The 22,045-nt window shown below is 43.0% G+C and overlaps 1 protein-coding gene across 6 annotated transcripts in view; it reads left to right on the top strand.

Moving 5' to 3' along the window:
- Smarca2 (SWI/SNF related, matrix associated, actin dependent regulator of chromatin, subfamily a, member 2) overlaps positions 1 to 22,045 on the top strand; it is a 163,435-nt gene that overhangs the window by 49,230 nt on the left and 92,160 nt on the right. For all 6 annotated transcript variants that reach the window (XR_007835478.1, XM_051199842.1, XM_051199841.1 and 3 more), the window contains 8 exons: positions 7,394 to 7,447; positions 11,335 to 11,465; positions 11,700 to 11,757; positions 13,722 to 13,822; positions 15,025 to 15,172; positions 19,072 to 19,235; positions 20,739 to 20,805; positions 21,468 to 21,578. Coding sequence is in view for 5 of the 6 variants with exons in the window: in XM_051199842.1 (XP_051055799.1) it covers positions 7,394 to 7,447; positions 11,335 to 11,465; positions 11,700 to 11,757; positions 13,722 to 13,822; positions 15,025 to 15,172; positions 19,072 to 19,235; positions 20,739 to 20,805; positions 21,468 to 21,578 (834 nt within the window). In the remaining variant the exon portion in view is untranslated. The remainder of the gene's footprint in view (positions 1 to 7,393; positions 7,448 to 11,334; positions 11,466 to 11,699; positions 11,758 to 13,721; positions 13,823 to 15,024; positions 15,173 to 19,071; positions 19,236 to 20,738; positions 20,806 to 21,467; positions 21,579 to 22,045) is intronic.

Genomic DNA, 22,045 nt, shown 5'->3' with positions numbered 1-22,045 from the left:
GGAATGCTTTAAGGCTGCTCAGAGTAGACAGTTCCAGATGTTTCTTCATTGGACAGCAAAGGAAGTGGGTGCTTTTAAAAGCTGATTTCCTGACCCTTAGTTCTCTTGTAGTTTTCCCCTTGACAGAGTGAAGAACTGGGGCTTACCTCTTCCAACTTCTCTGTGGCGGAGGGAACATTAGAGCTTTAGCTATGGGCCGTGCCCACCACCCCTCTCCACTCAACACCCTCCCCACTGTAAGCTGCAAGCTGTGCCCCCCAGCATCTCCCCACGGTGTCTCCCCAAAGCTTTAGATAACATGCTGTCCCTGTTTACAATTTTGAAAATTAAATAAGGCATCAGTGCACTTTTTATTTCGAGAAAACCTGCTTTCCTCCGTGAAATAATAGCCCAGATCTGGTTGTCATAAAGATGCAGGCAACTAAGATACTGAGATTGAAGAGGAGCATGGCTGGCCTTGAAGTCTGATTGGATAAGGGTTACTTTCTACTTCAGTCTTAAACTAATATATAGTTGGTTCTTTTTTTCCTTTCTATTTTAATCACCCAGCTGTTCTTGGAGAATTTGTTGTTCAGTGTTGCTAGCGAATAATAGGGTTGGCTCCCTTAACATGCCTTGACCTTGTTAATTCAATTCTCTTCTCCACTTGGTGCATGTCTATGAACTGTATGTTTATAAATTACTTAGAATCTTCTCATTCTCAGCCTTGTCTTTCTTTGTTGGCCTTGAAGTGAAAGAGAGAAAAAAAAAAAGTCAATTCTGTGTCTGCCTTTGGGGCTAGTTATGTGAAAGCAAGCTCTGCCTTTTGGAGTGAAGGCTGCTAGGAGCCTTCAGTGTGGCCTTGAGGGCCCTGCTTCAACACACTGTTCCAATGCCTACAGGTGGCTACAAGGAAGAAAGAGAGAAAGGGTGGGGCTGGGTTAAGCCACCAAGCATGTACAAACAGGGTTGCACATGGGACCACCCTCCACACCATGCTCGCCTGTAGCCTTTAAAATTCAGAGCTTCATAAGAAAATATTTGCATAATAATATGCTATTAGCCCTTTGTAGGGTATATCATTAAAAAGTGTATTATAGAGTGCTCTGTGTATTACCCGTCAAGAAAGTCATTTCTAGTTTGGTTTCTGCTGCTGTGACAAAGACCTTGACCAAAAGCAGCGTAGGGAAGGAGAGGGTTATTTCAGCTGACTCATCCAAGTGACACACTACCACCGAGGGAAATCAATACAGAAACTCAAAGCAAGAACCTGGGGGTGCAGGCTGGAAGTACACTGCTCACTCATCCCAGCTAGCGTATACAGACAGCCCTGTCCCATCTGCTTAGGGATGGTACCTACAGTGGCTGGGCATTCTCCTATCAGTCAAGAAAGTTTCTTACAGACTGAGCAGATCAGTCCTCAGTCGAGACTCCCTTTTCCCAACTGATTATAAGTTGTGCCAAGTAGACAATAAAAAGCTAACCAGGACAAGGGGATAGAAATACTTTTTACCCACCCCCCCCCCAGCTCTGTTGTGAGGCTTACATAGCAACTTTATATAAAGCATTTGGAGCACTTGCTGGCACACGGTAATGCACACAGCAAATATTGGTTGCTACATCAAGCAATTTTGTGACAAATGGATGGAATGATGTTGAAATACACTTGGTTTTTCCATATGTTTGTTTGTTTTCCTGGTCTGGGGAGGTGATACAGCAGATTAAGGCATTTGTCTCCATTTGACTGCTGACCAGATACATGGTGGAAGGACAGAACTAATTTCTGCATTGGCCTGCATGTGTGTGATGTGGCACATGGACACACACACACACACACACACACACACACACACACACACACACACTCAACTTTTTAATATAATAAATTAAAAAATAAAGACATTTTCACCTGCATATTTTGTGATGTTGGATAAAGAAATTGCTTGTTTATTTTTATCTTCTTTTTTTTAAAAACAACAAGATCACATGTAGCCAGGCTGGCCTTGAACCTGTTACATAACCATGGATGTCCTTGACGTCTAACTCCTAAGTGCTAGAATTGCTGGCAGGGACCAGCATGGCCAGCTAATTCTTCTTTTCTAATCGATCATTGGTTGTATATAAGTAGAGGATGTCTTCTAGGACAGTCACAGACACGTTAGCTATTGGCCTGTAGAAAGGGTATAAGGATTTATTACTTTGGCAGACATTGATTGCCACAAGGCTCACTAGCAGCTCCTTTAGAGAGTTTTCTGATTTGCATGGCCTCTGCTTTGGAGTGCTTTCTGGTGATAAGGAAGTATTTCTCTTAGTGCTTTAGGCACAGTTTTTGCATAAGCTGTGGTTGGGAGCTCTTGCCAAAGGTACCCCACAGACTGCTTAGTTCAGTTGTCTTGGTGCAGCTTCAAGAACTATTTGATACCTAGCAAAAATTAAATATGGAGTTCTCCCTTCAACCTCTTCCATGAAGTGTCTACCAGTGGAAATAACATCCTTATTACATGTTTTTGACATGTCTTGAAAACCCATGATGTTAACGGACATGTGCTTTAGCCCATGGACATCACTGCCAGATTGTTGGCAGAGTTTTCCATCCCATCAGTCAGCTCTATCCCACCAGCTGGCTCTGCAAATAACCACCCAGAGACTTATTACTAATTATAAATGCTTGGTTGATAGCTTAGGCTTGTTCCTAACTAGCTCTTACAACTTAAATTAACCCATATTTCTTATCTGTGTTCCACCTCGTGTCTCAAGGCTCCTTACCTCATTTCCTACATGTCCTGCTTCCTCTGCATCTGGCTGGCAACTCCTGAGACTCCGCCCTTCTTCTTCCCAGGGTTCTCGTAGTCTGGCTCTCCTCCCAATCTCTTCCTGTCAGCTCTTTATTAACCAGTGAGAGTGATGCACATTTACAGTGTGCCTAGATTGTTCCTGGCCCCTGCTATTCTCCTATTATTCGTCTCTTTCTTGTCCCCGCCCACTCATTGTAGAGCTTCCTTTCTGTTTTTATGCGATGTATATGCCTTTGCACTCTGTATCCTGTCCTGAATGCCTTTGGGTCTTCTCTCTTGGTCGGTGTAAGTTTCAGAGCCTAGATCTGCTCTTGCACCCTGTATTCATATTATCCTTTTTTTTTTTTTTTTTTTTTTTTTTTTAATGTTAGAAGGCAGGGTCTCAGTATGAGAGAAAACATGTGTCTTCAATATAATCAACTCTTAAAGTCCTTCTATTCATCCTTCTCTGCCCCATGCCCACCTCCCATCCACTTTATAAGCACAGCTTGAGGCTTTGTATACATTGAAGGGGAGAACTTTCTTGATATGGTATGTTATTCATTACAGCAATTGGAAATGTGATTTGGGGGTGGGGGGTGTTTCAAGACAGGGTTTCTCAATGTAGCCTTGGCTGTCATGGAACTCACTCTGTAGACCAGGCTGTCCTTGAAACTCACAGAGATCCAACTGCCTCTGCCTCCCAAGCGCTGGGATTAAAGGCGTGTGCCACCACCATCTGGTGGACATGTGATTTTTAACCTTTTTAGATATTAGACACAACCATCAAAGCCTGCTGGTATGATTGTCAGTGAACCAACATTGAGATGTTCCCTGCATATTCAACTTATTTCCAACTTCTTCTGACTATTTTCAATCTACTGTTTTCCCAAAGATCCTATAGTCGATTACAGCTTTTCCTGCCAAGGCTCCATAGGTAAACCGAAGCTGCTTAGTGTTTCCTGTGTGGGTGTGAGGACCGTATGGCCAGCAGTGTGCACACTGCCAACTCGATAAGAGTCATTTGATCAGTTGAGTGTCAAAAATGGGTGAAACCAGTTTGAATCAAAGCCCGGTTTAACTGGCTTGACCAGTTGCCGGAGTCAGATGTTCAAATTGGCTTTCTCTGTAAGACATGACCCAGGCAGTGTGCACATGCCTGCTAATTTGATATTCCTGGGCATTTTTTATTGCCAGAGCACCTGTCGCGGTGCACAGAGGCCCACTTAAGTGACAGTAAAAATAAACCAAGTGGTTCCTGAAAGCTTCATTTCCAGAAAAGCAGAATGAGCCCTTAAGGTGCCCTCACATTTAACGCTGCTCCAGCACACTGGCAATACCTGCTGGGGGTAGAAAATGGGTTCTTTCGTAATAAAACATTTGATAGGAAACTGTTTCCTTACAACACGGAGGCTGCCAGCCTCCGTGTCGTAATCTAAACAGACTGTGCCACTGAAGTCTCCCTTCTTGAGTTCAGCTGACAAGGACTTTCCTATTTCTGGATGCCCTTCCTCCAGCCACCCTACTGTCCAGTTTATATGCTTCCCGAATGAAAGGTGTGCCCTGTGCTTTGTGAACATTCTAAAGTGGAGAATGTAAATTGACATTGGCTTTTGAAATTGTTAACCCAAATCTGTATGAGTCTTGGTAGTTTTCACTAATGGGTCATCTTAAGTTAGCAGTAATTTGCATCACACATATCCCCTGAGTAAGTTTGTGCTTCCATCCCCACATAAACAGAATTAGTTTGCAATGTTTTGTTAGATAGGAAGAAGCTGGTACAACAGTGTATTAGTTTGGTTTGTTGGGGTGGGCGGGGACAGGTATTTTGAGACAGGGTTTCTCTGTGTAGCCTTGGCTGTCCTGGAACTCACTCTGTAAATCAGGCTGCCCTCTAACTCCCAGAGATCTGCCTGCTTCTGCTTCTACTGCCTGCCCCTGTTGGGATTAAAAGCATGTGCCGCCACCACCTGACTAGTTTGGGTTTTTTGTTTAAATCAACAGGGTTAAATATAGGCACCAGCCAGCAGTATTAGAGCATGTGTTTGTGATTTCATGACACAGATCACTGCATGAGAAAATTTGTCAGGTAGTGGGAATACTGATTCTTCTGCCATGTTTGTGCTAAGCCGTCCCCTCTGTGGCCCAGAGAATGTCCAAAGTCAGTTCCAATGGAACCAAAAGGCACAGTCTCCTCTGTATTTACTGAAAAGGGGAAGGAATTTTGGTTTTGTTGTCTGTGTTGACATTAAAACATGAATTTAGTTTGAGGACATGGATTTCTGAAAGTGCACCAACTAGACATTAAAAGCCCGGAGCATGATGGGAGGGGCTGGCATCTCTCTCTGTAGAGTAGACTGCCACCTGGCTTCCATGTCTCAAAATCATGTGGCAGGATTGGATCTAAGGACAGGTGGGAATCAGAGAGGTGTGTTCTTTACCATTTTATGACTTGGAACATATTTTGGCTCCTGATTGCAATGATGCTAGCAATAACAACAACAATAATAATAAAACAACAGCAACAACAATAATTATTGTTAATACTATGAATTATTCATCAAGTAGATCCTAAGCACATTGCTCACAATGGTGATTTACTCACTTTTTTTTTTTTTTTTTTTTTTTTTTTTTTTGTCTGCTAAATGCTCATTTAGTGATTCCTAAATGTTGGGCATCCTTGTAGGTATGAATCCTCTTTGAACAAACAGAAGCTCCTGACCTTGTGGCCTTAGGAGGCAATTTTCAGACAGTGCCATTGCCAGTCTTAATTATAGGCATAGCAATAGCTCCTGCACTGTGGAAGTTATCCTGCACTAGGGAAGTGTTTTTGTCATGGACCTCGTGAGCTCTGGAATGAGCAGGATGAAACAGTGGTCCAGTCCTATAGCAGAGACTAATGCAAAGAGAAGCATATTTGCTCTAGGTTATATAGTTAAGGTCAGAGATGTGATTGACATGCTACTGGTCCAATCCCAGAACCCAGGGTGGATGGACTTCTAATAGTCCTTTGCTTCTTGGTTAAAAATAGATGTTTGGGGACTTTAAGCAATGAAAAGCTCTGATTATGAGGCAGTTTTTAGATAATGCTCTGGCTAGCTCATAGTATATTCATAAGAGCTATGCTGCGGAATAGTTTTGATTCTATTCATTTCTGGGGCTTCAAGCTTTTTAATGTGCTATTTATTGAAATGGTGATCCAGTTCCACTCGCTCGCTATTTCAAATTGGCTTTTTCATTGTCTCCTTGGATTTTCTTTGTTGGCCAAATTTGTAGCTTATTTCTGGTTTGTATGAAAAGAATGGTGGGATTAATTGACTTTCTCTCATTAATTAAAACTATCTCTGGAGTATAGTGCTTGAGAGTTCCAAAAATGGAACCTTTAGTGGCTGGTAGCAGGCTGGTTTCTCTTCTTAACACAAAGTTTCTACCATTGTTGGAATGCCTTTTCAGGCTAGGTGGGGAGCCCAGATAGGTGATTCTGGGTATCAGTCCTCTGAGCCTGTATGTACTTTCTCCTCCAGTAAGCACAATGGAAAAGACAAGTATTGGACAAATCCGTGTGGGAGTCTTTCTTTTCCTAATCTTTGGTAGTAACTCCATTGTTTATGCTGTATCATCACCCCCCCCCTTACACACACTATCTGTCTCTGTTCTCTGTCTCTCTGTCTCTGTCTCCCTCTCTCTCAGGGTGTGCGCGTGTGCGCACATGCATGCGTGCATGTGCATGTAATCGCATGCATGCATGCCTGAGTGGGGCAGGGGGAAGAGAGAAGGACACAGAGCGTATCTGGTTAAAAATTTATAAATTACATTGAGAAGAATTTTTAAAAGTCATACATTTATGGGACATAGAATTAGTAATAATTTTAAAATAGAGAATCTGGATGTAAAATATTTTACCTGTCAGGCATTGTAAATGGAAGACATTTTTGATCATTTTGTGTAAATCACATGAGACTTGGGTCTGTGTATAATGTGACATCATCCTAATTTCTCATTTTCTTGTCATTGAGGCACATAGAGGTTAATGGACTAAGGCACTGGAATATATAAACAATGATAGATGATGGAATTTTTCATGAGAACACAGTAGATACACATCGTTTTCTCCACTTCCACACTGTGGAAATGCTATATATTATGAAAGCCAATTAGGTAGAGTGGAAACCGCCCAGGGAACTCACAGAATTTTGTTTTGTTTTGCGTTTTTATGACTGAGGAGCAGTTCCGAGCTTATTGTTGATGGACGTTTTAGAATACTGCTCTTCATTACTCATGAAAACTTGCTTAGGGAATAGGAAAGTCAAGCTAATTATGTCAGGATTTGTCTTCAGTGCCAAAGACGAGAAAATGTTTCTGATTCCGCCTTCTGTCTGGATGGTGCCCAGTCTTAGGCTCTCTGGGTCTCTAAAGATATGATCAGCAGATCTCTAGTGGGCCGCCTTAAATCACATCTGGGTTTAAATGACTTTGGTGCCTGTTTTGTCTCAGCAAAGAGAAACAAAAACAAAAGACATTGGCATTTGTGCTTTTGAGAGGACAGAACATGGCAATGCAATAGTTACATTGGGAGTTGCTGTAAATTGCTGTCCTGTATCCTTGATGTATACCTAACACCCGCCTTTGTTGTTTTGCAGAAGGCTGAAGAGAATGCAGAGGGCGGGGAGTCTGCCCTGGGACCAGATGGAGAGGTAAGGAAATGGCTCCCATTGGCTCTTATGTTCTGCTAGGGGAGTCAGACATACCCAGTGGCACCATTCTTTGTGTACACTAACTTTATTTTCTCTGAGCTGCTCACTTTTATTAAAAAGGTATATTCATATGTATGTGTGTCTCTGCCTGTTTGCCCTTTTGCATGTGTGTATGTGGGGGAGGGAGTGCCCACAGAGGCCAGAGGAGGGTGTCTGTCCCCTGGATCTGGAGTTACAGACAATTGTAAGCCTCTGGATGCCTGAAACAAAACTTGGGTCTCTTGCAAGAGCAGCAAGTGCTTTGAATTGCTGAACCATCTCCTCAGCCTCGTACTTATCCTCTAAAAGTAGAAACAGTACATTTGTGGCTATGGAGATGGCAAGGTGGGTAGAGCTCTCGTGGTCCAAGTATGAGGACAAGTTAGAATCCATGGAACCCACGTAAAACTTCATGTTGTAGTATGTGTCTGTAGCCATAGTGTTTCTGCAGTGAGATGGGAGGCAGAGGCAGGGGAACCCGTGGAGGCTTGGGGACCAGCTAGCAGGAAATTCTTAGTGGCAAACAACATGAGGCCTTTCCCCAAGCAAGATGACAGATGAGATCTAACATCCAAGAGTGTCATCTGTCTTCTACACATATGCCTGCACTCATACACATGAATGAGCACATGCATGTACATACACATTTACACACACATACACACACACACATACACACACTCATACAAGGAGGCAGAGATTAAGAGCGGCTTCCTTCAAACCACGGCTATTAATATGATAGAAAATTAGAATAACACTGTCTCAAGAATCCTGATCAACTGTATATCATTTTATATACAAATAAACATATATCATGACTGTGTAGAAGGCGTAAGAGGCTAAAATGCTTTGGTGACTACATTTGGCAAGTAAATAATACAGAATCATAAAATACAGCCCAATCCCTAGTTTATTACTAATATGAAATCATAAATATACATAAGGCTAATAGTTCACATATTCTGGATTTTCTTGGGTATTTCTATAGTCTTATAATGTAGATTATATGTGGAATTACCCAGGCATTGTCCTTAATTGTATATCCTAGAAATTCTGATAGTCTCCTGAGCTCTGAAGGATGTATCCAGTCATATAATGAAGACATGCCAGCCCAGAAAGTTTGTTTTAAACAACCTTCACTTGTGGACACAGAGAGCCCTGCTTAGAGCATCTGGTGATGGGGGATTGCCATTTTCATTTTGGAATCATAGTCACATGGGTTCCATGTGAGTTCCTATGGCCAGATGCAGGAAGAAAGGTTAAACTGCTGATATGCAGAAACCTCTTAGAACTGAATGTTGACCTAGCCACTCTAAGCCATCACAGGGAAGGAAGAGATCGGTGTAAATGTTAATGTGTGAGAAACTCTCCACAGTATGTTACCAGGGTGGATGCTGTCTCAGGGAACTTAGAAGCAACAATGGTTTATAGGATTCCAGCCTTCTCTGAGAAGGCTGCACATCACCTGCAGTATTCAGGCACCCAGGGTGACTGAACACCTTCTTGTCCTCTCAACTCTTAATCTTGTGTGGAAATTAACTTCTGATCTTGGGCCTGTGACATATGTCTTTTTTTTTTTTTTTTTTAATCCTTAATTTTTAACACGGGTGATTTCCGTTTGCTGAAATTTGCAAAGTGGTCATCTTGCTCAGTTTGTTCTGAAATAATGCTCTTCCTTCTCATTCTGTATTTTTGCCAGGGTTCTAATTCTACTCACAGTGATTTCCAGTTTTTTCCGAGGTGTGACATTAGCGATAAAACTCGCTGTATTATAATAGCCCACGATAACAAGATATGGGTTTTTTTTTTTTTTTCCCAGGGAAATGGTAGCAAATGCTGGATTTCCCTTTTTCTCTCGAGTGTGTAGATGACCTTTTACATTAATGAGGAAGAATCATGTTGCCATGCAAAGCACTGCTACTCAGAACGATTGCTTTAGCCATCGAAGGAGCGAAGAAAGCTGACAGGCCGGGACAAGCCTTTTCTTTTAAAGTTATCTTTGTGAATATCACTGATATTTGTTCTGATTCTGGTGGTCCTTTTGTTGAGGGAGTAGAAGAAGAGAACTCCTGGGATTTGGGTTTCTTCATGGATATTTTCTCTAAGATATAGAAAGTAACACCAACCCATTGTTTTTCCTTATCATTTTTTGCTTAATTAGAATAAATTATATGACAATCTTAATTGCACCAGTAGCGTTGCATGTATCTGTTTGACCACAAAACTAATTAAGAGTAATGTAGGGAAAATTCTTTGAAGTAATGAATTGCCTCAACAGTCCATTTCACGACTCTTCAGAAAATAGATAGTGGGATGTACACACAAATGAAGTGTTTCCAAATGTCTTACCCAGGGCCCTGCTCCTAGAAGTCGGTCACGGTCACCCTACAATTAGTAGCATCCATTTGCATAGGGTTGCTCCATTTCCAGCCCTTTTAAGACAGTCTGTTCCCGGGGGCCATGTTATCTATAACCTCTGCAGTTTCGCATAACTTAATTTTCTGAGCAAGCCATTTTATTTTACAGAGTCTAATAATGAACTTCATCTTTGTCTTGTCAGTTCTTCAGATTTCAGAAGGTTTTTTTTTTTTTTCTTCCTTGTTTGTTTATCATACGCACAGTTCCAGTGGTTGAATTAGACCCCATTCCTGGGGCGGGGATTGATGTCAGATAAAGAACATTGTGTAGTAGATAACACGGGTTACACTTTGTTGTTCTGTCCAAAACCACAGCTTACAGTAATTGTTCCCTGGGGAACTGTAGCTGAAGGATTGGCGAACTATTAGTTCTAAATGACCTGAATTAGCTTTGTTTGTCTGAAATAAGAATGGAATTTGTTCCAGGGCAAGTATCCCTTGGCCTAAATGCTTGCAGCTAGAAGTGTCTCAGGTTGTGGGTTTGGGGCTTAGACCTTGGAATGCTTTGATATATATGAGATACCTTGGTGATAGGACCTCAGTCTAAGCATACATGTATGTTTCATATATATCTTATTTTTCTTTTCACATAAGCCTTAATGCATAGTCAGAAGGTGACTTTATGTATTGCTTTAGTCAGCTTGTGTTTTGACCAACTGTGGCTGACCCATCCCATAGCGCCAGTTATAGAATTTACCACTTATGCCATCATGTCTATGCTCAGGAAGTTTTAAATTTTGCATTTTGTGGTTAGAAGTGTTCAGCGTATAACAGGATAAGGGCTACCTGGAGAGTCTTTCTTAGTGCTCTAACCTAATTCTGTATTATCCTGTTCAACTGGTCGAGTAAAGACATGGCTGTTATTTGGAGCAGGCAGGAGCTTGGCCTGGCCAATGTCACTCCACTGGCATTGCTGCCACCTTGATTGGCCTCCGTAAGTATGCCTGCACCCCACTTTCCTTCATTTTCTATATCTTCTAACTCAAGAGTCTTGACAAGTACAGCCAGCTAGAAAAGCCGAGACATTGTACCTGTGCTTTGGGTGCCATGGAGGCTAGTGTGTTCAGATTTTCGTTGAGGATCAAATTCATATGTTAGACAAGTGCTGTACTATTTAACCACAGCCAAAGCCCCAGGTCTTTTTGAGACAGGGTCTCAGTGTGTAGCCTGGGCTGGCCTTTAACTTGAGACCCTTCTGCCTCAGCTTCCAGGGTGCGAGTATCACAGGCATGCCATCATGTCTACCTCTTCATGGTCTTGAGTGAGTGGTGATCTCTCCTTGTCCACCAAGACACATTAGGTACTGAAATGATGAAACACAGAAAGACATTTCAAATACAGGGCAACCAAGAGCCTGCGAAATAGCCATCACAGGCCTGAGAGAGTCTCCTAACATCACCGGATGACTTGATTTCTTTTTGCTCTTTCTAGCCAATAGATGAAAGCAGCCAGATGAGTGACCTGCCTGTCAAAGTGACACACACAGAGACTGGCAAGGTCCTCTTTGGACCTGAAGCACCCAAAGCAAGTCAGCTGGATGCCTGGCTGGAGATGAATCCTGGGTATGATGTAGAAACAGTTACTGGGGTTCTTGGGGCTTCTTTGATGAAGGGTGGGTATGGCATTCCTTATAAAATTCCCAAACTTCCCAAACAACACCTGTGTAGCCTTTGTTGAGAGTGGTGACATTTTGTGTCTGCGTTGGTCATCGGTAAGTAGGGTGTTGCAGTTAAGTCGCAAACACCTGTGTTTATAACTCAAAAATCAGCCCCCTCTTCTCCTCTGCTTGTCCCTAGTTATGAAGTTGCTCCCAGATCTGACAGCGAAGAGAGTGACTCTGATTACGAGGAAGAGGTATGTGGACATCGACCTCTCCTTGGGGTTCACTGGCTTGAAAGCTAATGGACAAAGAAGTGTCTCCTCGTGGATGTGGGTCAGCCCCCAAAGCCTTCGACCCTTCCCTTCTGGGTTTGTTCCCAGGTCATGACTGGGCCTGAGTGTCTGGATAAGCTCTGATGGTGTGTGCCTAGTGACTGTAGTGATCTCTTGAGAGAGCCTGGCTGGTGAAACATCTTGACAAATCCTAAATTCATTTGGAACCAAGGGGAGCAGCTATCCTTAGACTAGATGTGGTGCAAAGATTTTTGGGGGTGGGGGTGGGGGATTTGAAGATGGATTGCTTTGGGAAAGGCAGTGCCTTATCCCCAAGTGGGCTGAGTGAGAGCTAACTGGCCAAGAACTTCTAAAGTCTTCCAGGCCTTGGAGTTCATTAGAAGTTATGAGTCTAGGGCCTGAAATGGAAGAGGCAACATGGGCATTCATAAAGATTTTAATGTCCATCTGAACTTCTCTTTAAAAATGATTTTGAATTGTTGGATGTGCTGGATTCTCAAAAGGAAATGTATTTTTCTGTTTCTTGGAAGGAATACTTAACATGTTTAGAATGAAATGAGAAGTTTGGATACTTTTACTAGAGATTAAGAAATAGTAAGGGTATTTGTTGGGTTAATTCTGACATGATTGATTAGTACAAATGAAACGATTAAGTGATTTTATAGCCTTCGCTTGAATCTGGCTAGTACAATCATTAAGTCTGGTTTGGACCAGTGCATAGGACAGCAGTGCAGCATGCCACAGATGGATGCCAGGCAGTTGCTGACACAGCCTTGCCTAATAACTGACAAGGGTTTTAAGACAATGGCCATTTTCCTTCTGTAGTTTGGATCTTTGCTTTCTAAATTAATATACCATGAACATTTACTGCTTTTAGAAAACAATAAAAATTTCATTTGGAAAAGCATAACCATTAACGAGCAAATACTTTTGTGGCATGATAATATCTCCTAGCTTCTCTCTCTCTCTCTCTCTCTCTCTCTCTCTCTCTCTCTCTCTCTCTCTCTCTCTCTCTCTCTCTCTCTCTGTGTGTCTGTCTTGAGTGAACGGGTCCATAAGTGATCTGTTAGAAGGTTTTCCTTTCTGAGGAAGAGCAATTTAAGTAACCCTTGCTGCCTAGATGTTGACAGTTGCAGACACCTCCTGACATCTGGGAAGAGATGCACTCTGACCAAATGACAGGAGCCCCAGGCCACCAGCCAGTGAGTGACTTGTAGCACCTCATTTCTAGGAGGTACTTCTGAGTAATCTGATGTCATTGGCTTGTGCCACCATTGATACTTGTCATGTGTGTCCATTTTTCAGTCAATTGCTAGGAAACACATGTTCACTTTTAGACTGGCTTTGCATGTTAGGGTAGTAGTGGACATAATGAATATTTACTGCTGCTTCCAACAGGTAGGGAGGCAATCACATCCTTTGCCAAGGGAATGTTGCTTTTGTCTGAATACTCATGGATGTGTGATGTGAAGCAGCCTTAGAAAGCAGCATGCTCAGCAAACCTACAGTCATGGGGACCACAGAGTCCCGCATCATCAGCAGAAAGGGCATCCTCGGGAGGGTGCTAAGTCTTTGATATCTGCCTTTGGAGAGAGGAATATAGAATATAAAACAGCAGATATAGTCTATATATCTGTGTTGTTTGACCAAATAATTGCGTGTGTTTCTGGTATGATTTTTCACACACTTTTCTTGGTTGTTTGGGTCTTGGGACCCCTGGAGCATCATCCCCTGTTCTCTCTCATTCAGTGGTGAAATGGTGAATCACTTTGTTTAAGCAGTTGTTAAATTTACTTCCTCCCTTAATTGGATTTCCTTGCTTCATTTGTGAAATAAAATACTATTTAATCTCTTTGTAAAAAGCAGAAATCCTGGAACGTGCTTGTTAAAATATAGGCCTTGCTGTATCTCTGTTCTTCTTCCAGGATGAAGAAGAAGAGTCTAGTAGGCAGGAAACAGAGGAGAAGATCCTGCTGGATCCAAACAGTGAAGAAGTTTCTGAAAAGGACGCCAAGCAGATCATTGAGTACGTGCGGTGCCCTCAGAGTTTTTATTACAAATACAGTGTTGGAGGTTCATGTGGTGTGAGTTTTCTGTTTGCAAGTCCTGTTTAAAGATAGCAACAGACTTCATACTCACACTCCAACATGAGTGTCCCCTCAGCTCCTCACAGGTAGGTTATTTCTAAGCTCTGAACCACTCTGGTCAGGGCTTTGTGTTGCTCACCTCCCTCCCTCCCTCCCTCCCACCCTCCCTCCTTTCCTCCCTTGAGTTCAACATCCTATCTCCTGTCAGGTTCTTGTCTTGACTTCATGCCTGTCACTTATACTTCTATTCCAGATTAGGCTAATCGACCCCCTCGTTGGGGGGTTCTTGCCTTCCCTTCCTCCTTCAAAGCCATCAACATACCCAGAAAGAGCAAGGGTGAATACCATTCTTGTGTCATTCGGGCTGTCATAGCTTCATCAGCTGCCCACTCTGCCCAGGTCCAAACCTATCTTCAGCTTTCCCTGTCTGGGTACGAGGCATCATATCTGGCCCCATTCCAGCCCATCCCCTGATAGCAGTCCACACCCCTCATTGCTTTTGTGACTTTTATTATAGGAGCAATGTTTTGCAATAGCAGACAAAAGAGAACATTCAAACAATGAGACTTTCTAACAAGAAGAAATGAATGTTCTGATATGTGTTTCCCTTCCCAGGTTGTATGCCCCACTTTAGGAGCCTTTGTTTTCCACTGCACCCCTGGTTTTTAAGAATGGGCAGTGGCTCTTCCATGTGCATTGGGTAAAAGACCCCCACGAGGCTGAGTGGAAGGAAGAACCCCTTTCTTCTCTCCTTCCCCTCCAATGTCCTCTTCAGTCTCCCCTATTTGTCCTCCAAGCTTTCCTATTGTCCTATGGATGGGATTTATCTTTGCATCCAAAGAATACCCAGGACAGCTTCATTGGCAAAGGGCTGATATCCAGCTGTGCAGGCTGGTTTCTGAAGGTCAGGGCCCCTTTTGTCACTCTCAAAGTAACCTCTGTGAGGTGCAAGTTCTTCACATGTTATGATGTGGAGCTGATACGATGATGACCCTGCTCAATTTCTGTGAACTTTACAAAGAATGTCTTTAATGCAGGGCAGGTAATACCCACAGCAGCACTTTTTGACTCTCAAGTCATCTCTCGTGACAGAACTCACAGATTCAAATTGTTCCATGAACTTTCTACATTGTCTTCTCAGGACTGCAAAGCAGGACGTGGATGATGAATACAGCATGCAGTACAGTGCCAGAGGGTCACAGTCCTACTACACAGTGGCCCACGCCATCTCCGAGAGGGTAGAGAAACAGTCTGCCCTCCTCATTAACGGGACCCTAAAGCATTACCAGGTAACTGGCATGTTTGTGGCCCCGAAGCAAGCCTTGGTCGTGCATACATATCATCCCCAAGTGTGTGTGCTCCACTTTAGGAGCCATAGTCAACTTAGAAGGAGGTTGTAAAGACAGGAAGACATTCTGGGTTGAATACCTTAAAATGGGGAAGGTTCCCCTTGACTCTGCACAGGGCTTTCTTCAGAGTGTTGTGCTCAACATTGCAGCTACACTGGGTTTGTTTTTGTCACACTGGCATGGATTTGAAACAAATGCTGGCTTAATATTTGGACCAGTTTCACTGTGGTTCTTAGCAAAAAGAGAAAAAAGCATCTTGATTCCATTAGTCAGGGAACCTGAAGTAAATGCAGTATTACTTCAGCTTTAGTTGTGGCGATAGTGGGATGATAGGGGTTCCGAGTGCAATCTCCTGCACACATACCTCTTAAGGTACAATTAAATTGTTGGCCCACGTGCTTTGGTTAAAAACCTGGCTATAAATGTGTCATGTCTTCTGGCTGTAACTCATCTACCCAGTTACCTGAAGTGTGTTCCTTGAAGCATTTGTTTCACGAATTACTTCCTCAAAAATTAAAAACTAAAATGAAATAGTAAGCATTTGTGGTCAGATAAACATAGATGGTACCATTCCCTAGGGCTAAACTGTTGTAATTTAGTATTCCAAATGTGGATGCTTGTGAGGTTTAGTTGAATTCTGACTGCTGATAATAGAATAACCATGGACTGTACCAGGCCAGCTGAATAATCAGCTTGGTGGTGACTCCTCTCTGTCCATCCAAAGCCCCTACATATTTAATTGAGGACTGGGGAGATAGATGTGAACATTAGCACCCTGTAGAAAAGCAACTTTTTAAGCACAGATTGATACTGTAGTGCTCACCATCTTTCTCTACTACTGCCTGGGTCACTTTTATATTATCTCTTACTAATATAAAATTAGTGCCATCTAGAATGCATTCACAGAAGTGCTTATGAGCAATCATCTCAAAGTTCCTGAGGTCAGCCATTGCCTGCTGTCATTGCTTGGGTCCTGTCTGGACTGACGGCAACGCTGGAAGAGTGACATGCAGTACATGGCTAATATTACTAAAAACATTTTGTTCTCTTGGACTGTCTTGGGAAGTTCTTAGGATTTCCCTGGAGCTCCTGAAACATACTTTGAAAAATCACTGCCCTGTAAGGCCACACCCCCTTTATGAGGTCAGGGTATTCTTTTTAATTTTATTTGACCTCCTTGCTATCTTGGCAGTAGGCTCTGTGCTGTATTGGATATGGCAGATCCATTTTTGAATTATTTGTTAAACAAAACAAAACAAAACAAAAAAGAAACTTTTACTACTTTACATATTTGTGTGTGCGTGCGTGTGTGTATCTGTCTGTCACATCCTGCTCATGGAGGTCAGAGAGTGACCTGCAGCAGTTGCTTCTCTCCTTCCACCATGTGGGTTCCAGGAACTGAGTTCAGTCTCAGCAGGAAGCACCCAGATGGCCCTCATCAATAAATGTAAATGCCACACCGATCTCTCATGCCATTCTGCACCTGTTAGCACTCTTCATCTCTCCCTTTTCAAATCTAGCTCCTCCTTCCAGATGTGAATTCCTGCGTGCACCCCACCCCTAGCTGGGCTCTGTCCAGTCCTCAGGATGAAGTGCAACCTTTTTCCTCCTGTGCTTTTGACAGTAAAGCTCCTCTCCTGCAGTCTGATCACCCCCGCCTGCTTTATGATTTCTTTTTCTCACAACAAGTTCATCGACGGTCGGTCGCAGACCAGCTTTCTGTGGCTCCTTTACAAGTCTCACCTTGGTAGGCAGAGCTAGCTACGGCCTCCCTGCTGCCTTCCAGAGAGCCCTGCTCTGAGTCATCTCCTTCCCACGTTCCCCAGTCCAGGAAAGCACACGTCTCTTCCCACGTGTGTTATGAGATTCTAAGCTAATAAAACCCCTGTCTCTGGCTTTGCTTTTCTTTCATCTGGGATCTCCCTCTCTCTCTTATATCTCTTCCTCTCCCTCTTCTTTTCTTTCTCTTCCTCTCCCTCTCTCCCGCCTCGTCCTACCCCTCTTTCTTTCCCCATTCTTCCTTCTCCTCCCCTTTTCTTCCCCCCACCCCTCCCTTTCCCCTCTCTCCTTCTCCCACCGCCTCTCCTCCTTCCCCTGTCTCTCCCTCTTTCCCTGTCTTCTCCCCTCCCCCACCTCTCCCTTCTACCCTCCCTCCCTCTCTCCCTGTCTCTTCCCCTTCTCGGCCTTTGCCTCTGTCTCTCCCTCCTCCTCCCTCTCTCTCCCTTCCTCCCAATGTTTTTGGTGTTTAACTGACTTCACTAAAGAGGTGGTTAGATAGCAAACAACTTCTCTTTCCTACCACTATGGTTTCCATTATGTCCCCTTTACCTCTCTTTTTTAACTTGGTTTTTAGATTTAGCCTACAGGATCATGATTACATTATGGCATCTTTGTACACACATTGCTCTTCTGTTTTGTTTTTAGGACAGGTCCTCATATAGCCCAGATTGGACAGAACTTACTGCATAGTCAAGGATAACCTTGTGAACTCCTGATTCTCTACCTCAGCTCCCAAGTACGGGGCTTGGCTGTGGCCATCACCTGGCCTACTTTTTTGTGGTTGAATGTCTTCCTCCACTTGGTCCTTTTGTTCCCTTCCTCTCCCAGTTTACCCATTCTGTCTCTGTTTCTCTTATCTCTTTGTGTTGCTGTTCTGCACAAACTTTTAAGATGACTTAGGTCTTGTACAGGGCCCAGTTTGGCTTAGGAAAGTCTTCAGATGGTCAAGGTGCTTCCCTCAGGAAAGCTGTCACCTGTACAAGTTTATATACCTCTGTCACACGGGACTACTTGAGACATGAGAATGGTCATTGCTTCCTCCCTGACATGAGCTTCTAAAGGACTGTGAGTCTACCTTGGTGCTCATCTACTGTAGTTCCTTGTGAGATCCTGGGTAAGGAAGAGTTCTTTAATGAACATTTTAAGTGTAAGGTCACAATAGCTTCTCAGCATAACTTAATTAGCATGTTAGCTTGACTATATTGTGTGTATGCATATGTATGTGTGTGTGTGTGTGTGCCTGTGTGTGCCTGTGTGTGTGTGTATGTATATATATCACATATAATTGATGCTATCATTTAAACACAGCATTGCACCGTGATAGTGATAATCCGTGTTCTCGCCTCATTCTTCCATTGTGCTTAAATGAGAACCTAAAGCTGGGACTTGGGCACACTCCTTCCATGCTTAGAAAATGCCGTCTCCATCTTCCTGGCAGCCAGCTTCCAGGGAGTTGCCTTCCCAAAGTGCCCACAGTGCAGAGTTTCTGTAGGCTGCCTGGGGCCTTTCTTTGCCAGGAAGAGAAATGTCCTTCTGGAGGCCAGCCGAGTGGCCTTGGCTCCCCGGTCACAGGCTTCCTGCTGCAGGGATGGCACCCTGGGGCAGGCTGTTCATGATCCACAAAGTAGTTTCCGATGATCAGTGGTCTATGGGCCAGCTCAGCCTTCTGGTTTGTCTTTAATCCTCGAATTGGCTTTTTGTTCTTAGAGTGGTTGGAATAGATTTTGGTTTGGGTTTTCTTCATTTATAATAATTCTAGAATGTCATCTACTGTGAAATGTTAAGTATGGATGAGCAACAAAGCTGCTTGAAATCCCACCAGCGTGCTCTCGCCCATCCTTTCTAAATCTGATTAACACTGAGCACCTGCCAAGCAGCAGGGGCGATTATAGGCTCATCTTTTAAATTCCTTTTGCGTTGGTACCTCCCGCACTTTGCTACTGTGGGAAACCCAGCATACAGCACCAAGAAGTTAAGAAGTCGCAGTCTCACTTGAGTTGTATTAGTATTAATTACCTGTGCAGATCTTGGATAATTGAAACAATTACTCTTCATTTCAGCTCCAGGGCCTGGAATGGATGGTTTCCCTGTATAATAACAATTTGAATGGAATCTTAGCTGATGAAATGGGGCTAGGCAAGACCATCCAGACCATTGCACTCATCACATATCTGATGGAGCACAAAAGACTCAATGGCCCCTACCTCATCATTGTTCCCCTCTCGTAAGTACAGTAATTTATCCCACAGCCATCGCTCTGTACGCTGGAGATTGCCCTATCAGTGGCTTGCCCTTGTTTCTCACGTGAGACAGAAGAGTAGCATGGTGTTGGAGTACCAGGAATACATAATCTGAAGATTGGTTTTAATTTTCCACCCCAGCCCACCCACCCCACTGCAGCCTTTTGGCTGGCTAGTAAAGTATGTAGTCGTTCTTATTGGCCATTAACATTTTACACCCTGTAGAGCAGTCTCAACCTTCCTCGCGCTAAGACCCCTTAATACAGTTCCTCATGCTGTGGTGACCCCCCCCCAACCAGAAAGTTGTTTCATTGCTACTTCAGAACCGTAATATTGCTACTATTAGGAATGGTAGTGTAAATATCTGATGTGCTGGATATCTGATATGTTACCCCCTCCCCCAAAAGGGTCATGACCCACAGGTTGACAGCCACTGCTGTAGAGTAAATCCAGGTAAGTAGCTTATTAAAGGCAAAAGTGAGAGCATTTTTGGATTTTTCTAGAACTATTTTCCTTGTTATACTCACACACACACACACACACACACACACACACACACACACACACACCCGTGCACACCTCCAAAAGATAATAGGTTTGTACACCTTCCTTATTGAATCTTCTAAAATCATTGCTGTGATCTGTGCATTAAAGTAAACGTTGTATGCACACTTGGCGTTTCAGGGGCTTGCTGCTCTAGAAGGACCAGTCTTTGCTGTTTCTAGCACAGCCCCAGTGCCTCACCCACGGGGGACTGCCCCTGCTTTTTACCCAACACTCTTTGAGCCACCCTCCCTGGGAGTGCAGTGCTTCTAAGTATGCACATCAGGTTGGCACTTCAGTCACTGAGATCTTGTCACCCATTGCAGTCCTGAGACAACTCAGACCTGCAGGAAGAACAAGTCTATTGGTTTTGTATTTCCTTCTATTCTGTTTTCAAAGCCAGGCTCTGAGTTATCTGCCTCCGTAATATTTCCATGCCCTTTGTGTTGGATCTGTGTTTGCATGGTCTGACCTGGATATTTTTGTCACACTTTTGGGATCTTTTAAGAAAGTCATTCAGTAACTCTTCTTGCTTCCTTTTGATAGACCTATTTACTGTTTTCGTGTGGTTTTGTAATTTCTCCTCCCCATATGAATTTTCTCAGAGCTTAGGTGGCCAGTTGTAACAATCCCAGATCATCAGCGATTGTTGTTTTTCAGAACCATAGGAAAACTCTGGGGTTTTGTACTAAGTAGTTCTACACTTTTGAATTGTTTCTCAGGAGATTTTTGTTTTGACATGTAGAATTGTCCCACTTTGTGGCAGCTCGTTTCTAACTTACCTCCTATTTCCATACCTTTAACATAAAAGTGTATCTGGAGTGTTTCATATTATTTAGCCCCTTTTAAGGCAAGGACTAAAAGTAAGTAACAGTTTTTTATTAGCTGAATTTATATAAATATATGTATGTGTGTTTATTGTGTTTTTTGTTGTTGTTTTGTAGGACTCTATCTAACTGGACATATGAATTTGACAAATGGGCTCCTTCTGTGGTGAAAATTTCTTACAAGGTTTGGAGCTTTATATTTATATATAAACGTGGAAAAGCAAGAAAATGGGCCCCATTTTCTTCATTCCTTATGCACATCTGTGAACTGTATTTGGTTGTAAAGTTTTGTCATGTACATCATGTACTAAACAGTGAGAGTTAATCATCCCAAGAAGATTACTGTAATAAACCATAATTACTTTCAGATAGTGAAATGCAGAAGAAAATTGTTAATTATCATATTGCGAGGTTTCTGATGAGAGTAATACAAATGACAAATATCGCACTTTCTGTGTGCCACTGACTGCCTCACTGTGGGCTGCTACTGTGCCGAATGTACCTGCAAAGTCAGGCAATTACTGGGGCGCTGGGGCTGCCTGCTGCATGCTCCCACAGAAAGGGAGCTTTTCAGACGAGCAGCAGGTTCCCTGCTACCGAATGCTTGCTGCAATTTTCTTCTCTCTTTTCCTTCCTCGGCCTTAAGTGGGAAGCCTTCCTGAAAGGATCTGGAAAGGGTCAAGATATGTGTGGTTTAGCTACCACTTTCTTCACGGATAATAGAGCAGTATATGATAATACATTTATGTGCACATCACCTGTCTAGGTTCCATTAAGCTCCGAACAGTGAGAAATAGCACCTATGTACTTCCAGTGGGTAATAGATGTATTTTTCTTTCCATTCAGGGTACCCCTGCCATGCGACGCTCCCTTGTTCCCCAGCTACGGAGTGGCAAATTCAATGTCCTCCTGACTACTTATGAATACATTATAAAAGACAAGCACATTCTTGCAAAGGTATAATTTTTTTAAAATTCTTTTATTTCTAATTGTGGCTCATCTTACCGGAGTGTAAAGTATCCCTCAATTATACTCAATAGTATAATTTGATCATTAGATGGCTGGTTTCTTTCTCTTCTTTTTTTTTTTTTTAGGCCTGGAATCTTGGTCATGGGATTTAATATTTGATTAATCTTGGGCTCCTCCCTGCCCATTTTTAGTGAGTTCACATTCTTTGCTTTTTAATTTCCTTAATTTTAATTTTATGTGTATGAACGTTTTAACCAAAACATACATGTGCGCAGTGCCCATGGAGGCCAAAAGGGGGCATTAGGTCCCCTGGGACTGGAGTTACAGGAGGCTATGAGCCTCTAATTGAGTGCTGGGAATAGAAATGGGTCCCCTAAAAAAGCAGTCATGTCTCCAGCCCCAGTCCCACGTCTATTAAGAAAATTCACCTGGGTTCCTTTGGCGACTTTTCTCTC

Source organism: Phodopus roborovskii, unplaced genomic scaffold (genome assembly GCF_943737965.1).
Source record: "Phodopus roborovskii unplaced genomic scaffold, PHOROB, whole genome shotgun sequence".
In the NCBI taxonomy this organism is placed as follows: Eukaryota; Metazoa; Chordata; class Mammalia; order Rodentia; family Cricetidae; genus Phodopus; species Phodopus roborovskii.
This window is presented reverse-complemented; position numbering and strand designations above follow the sequence as displayed.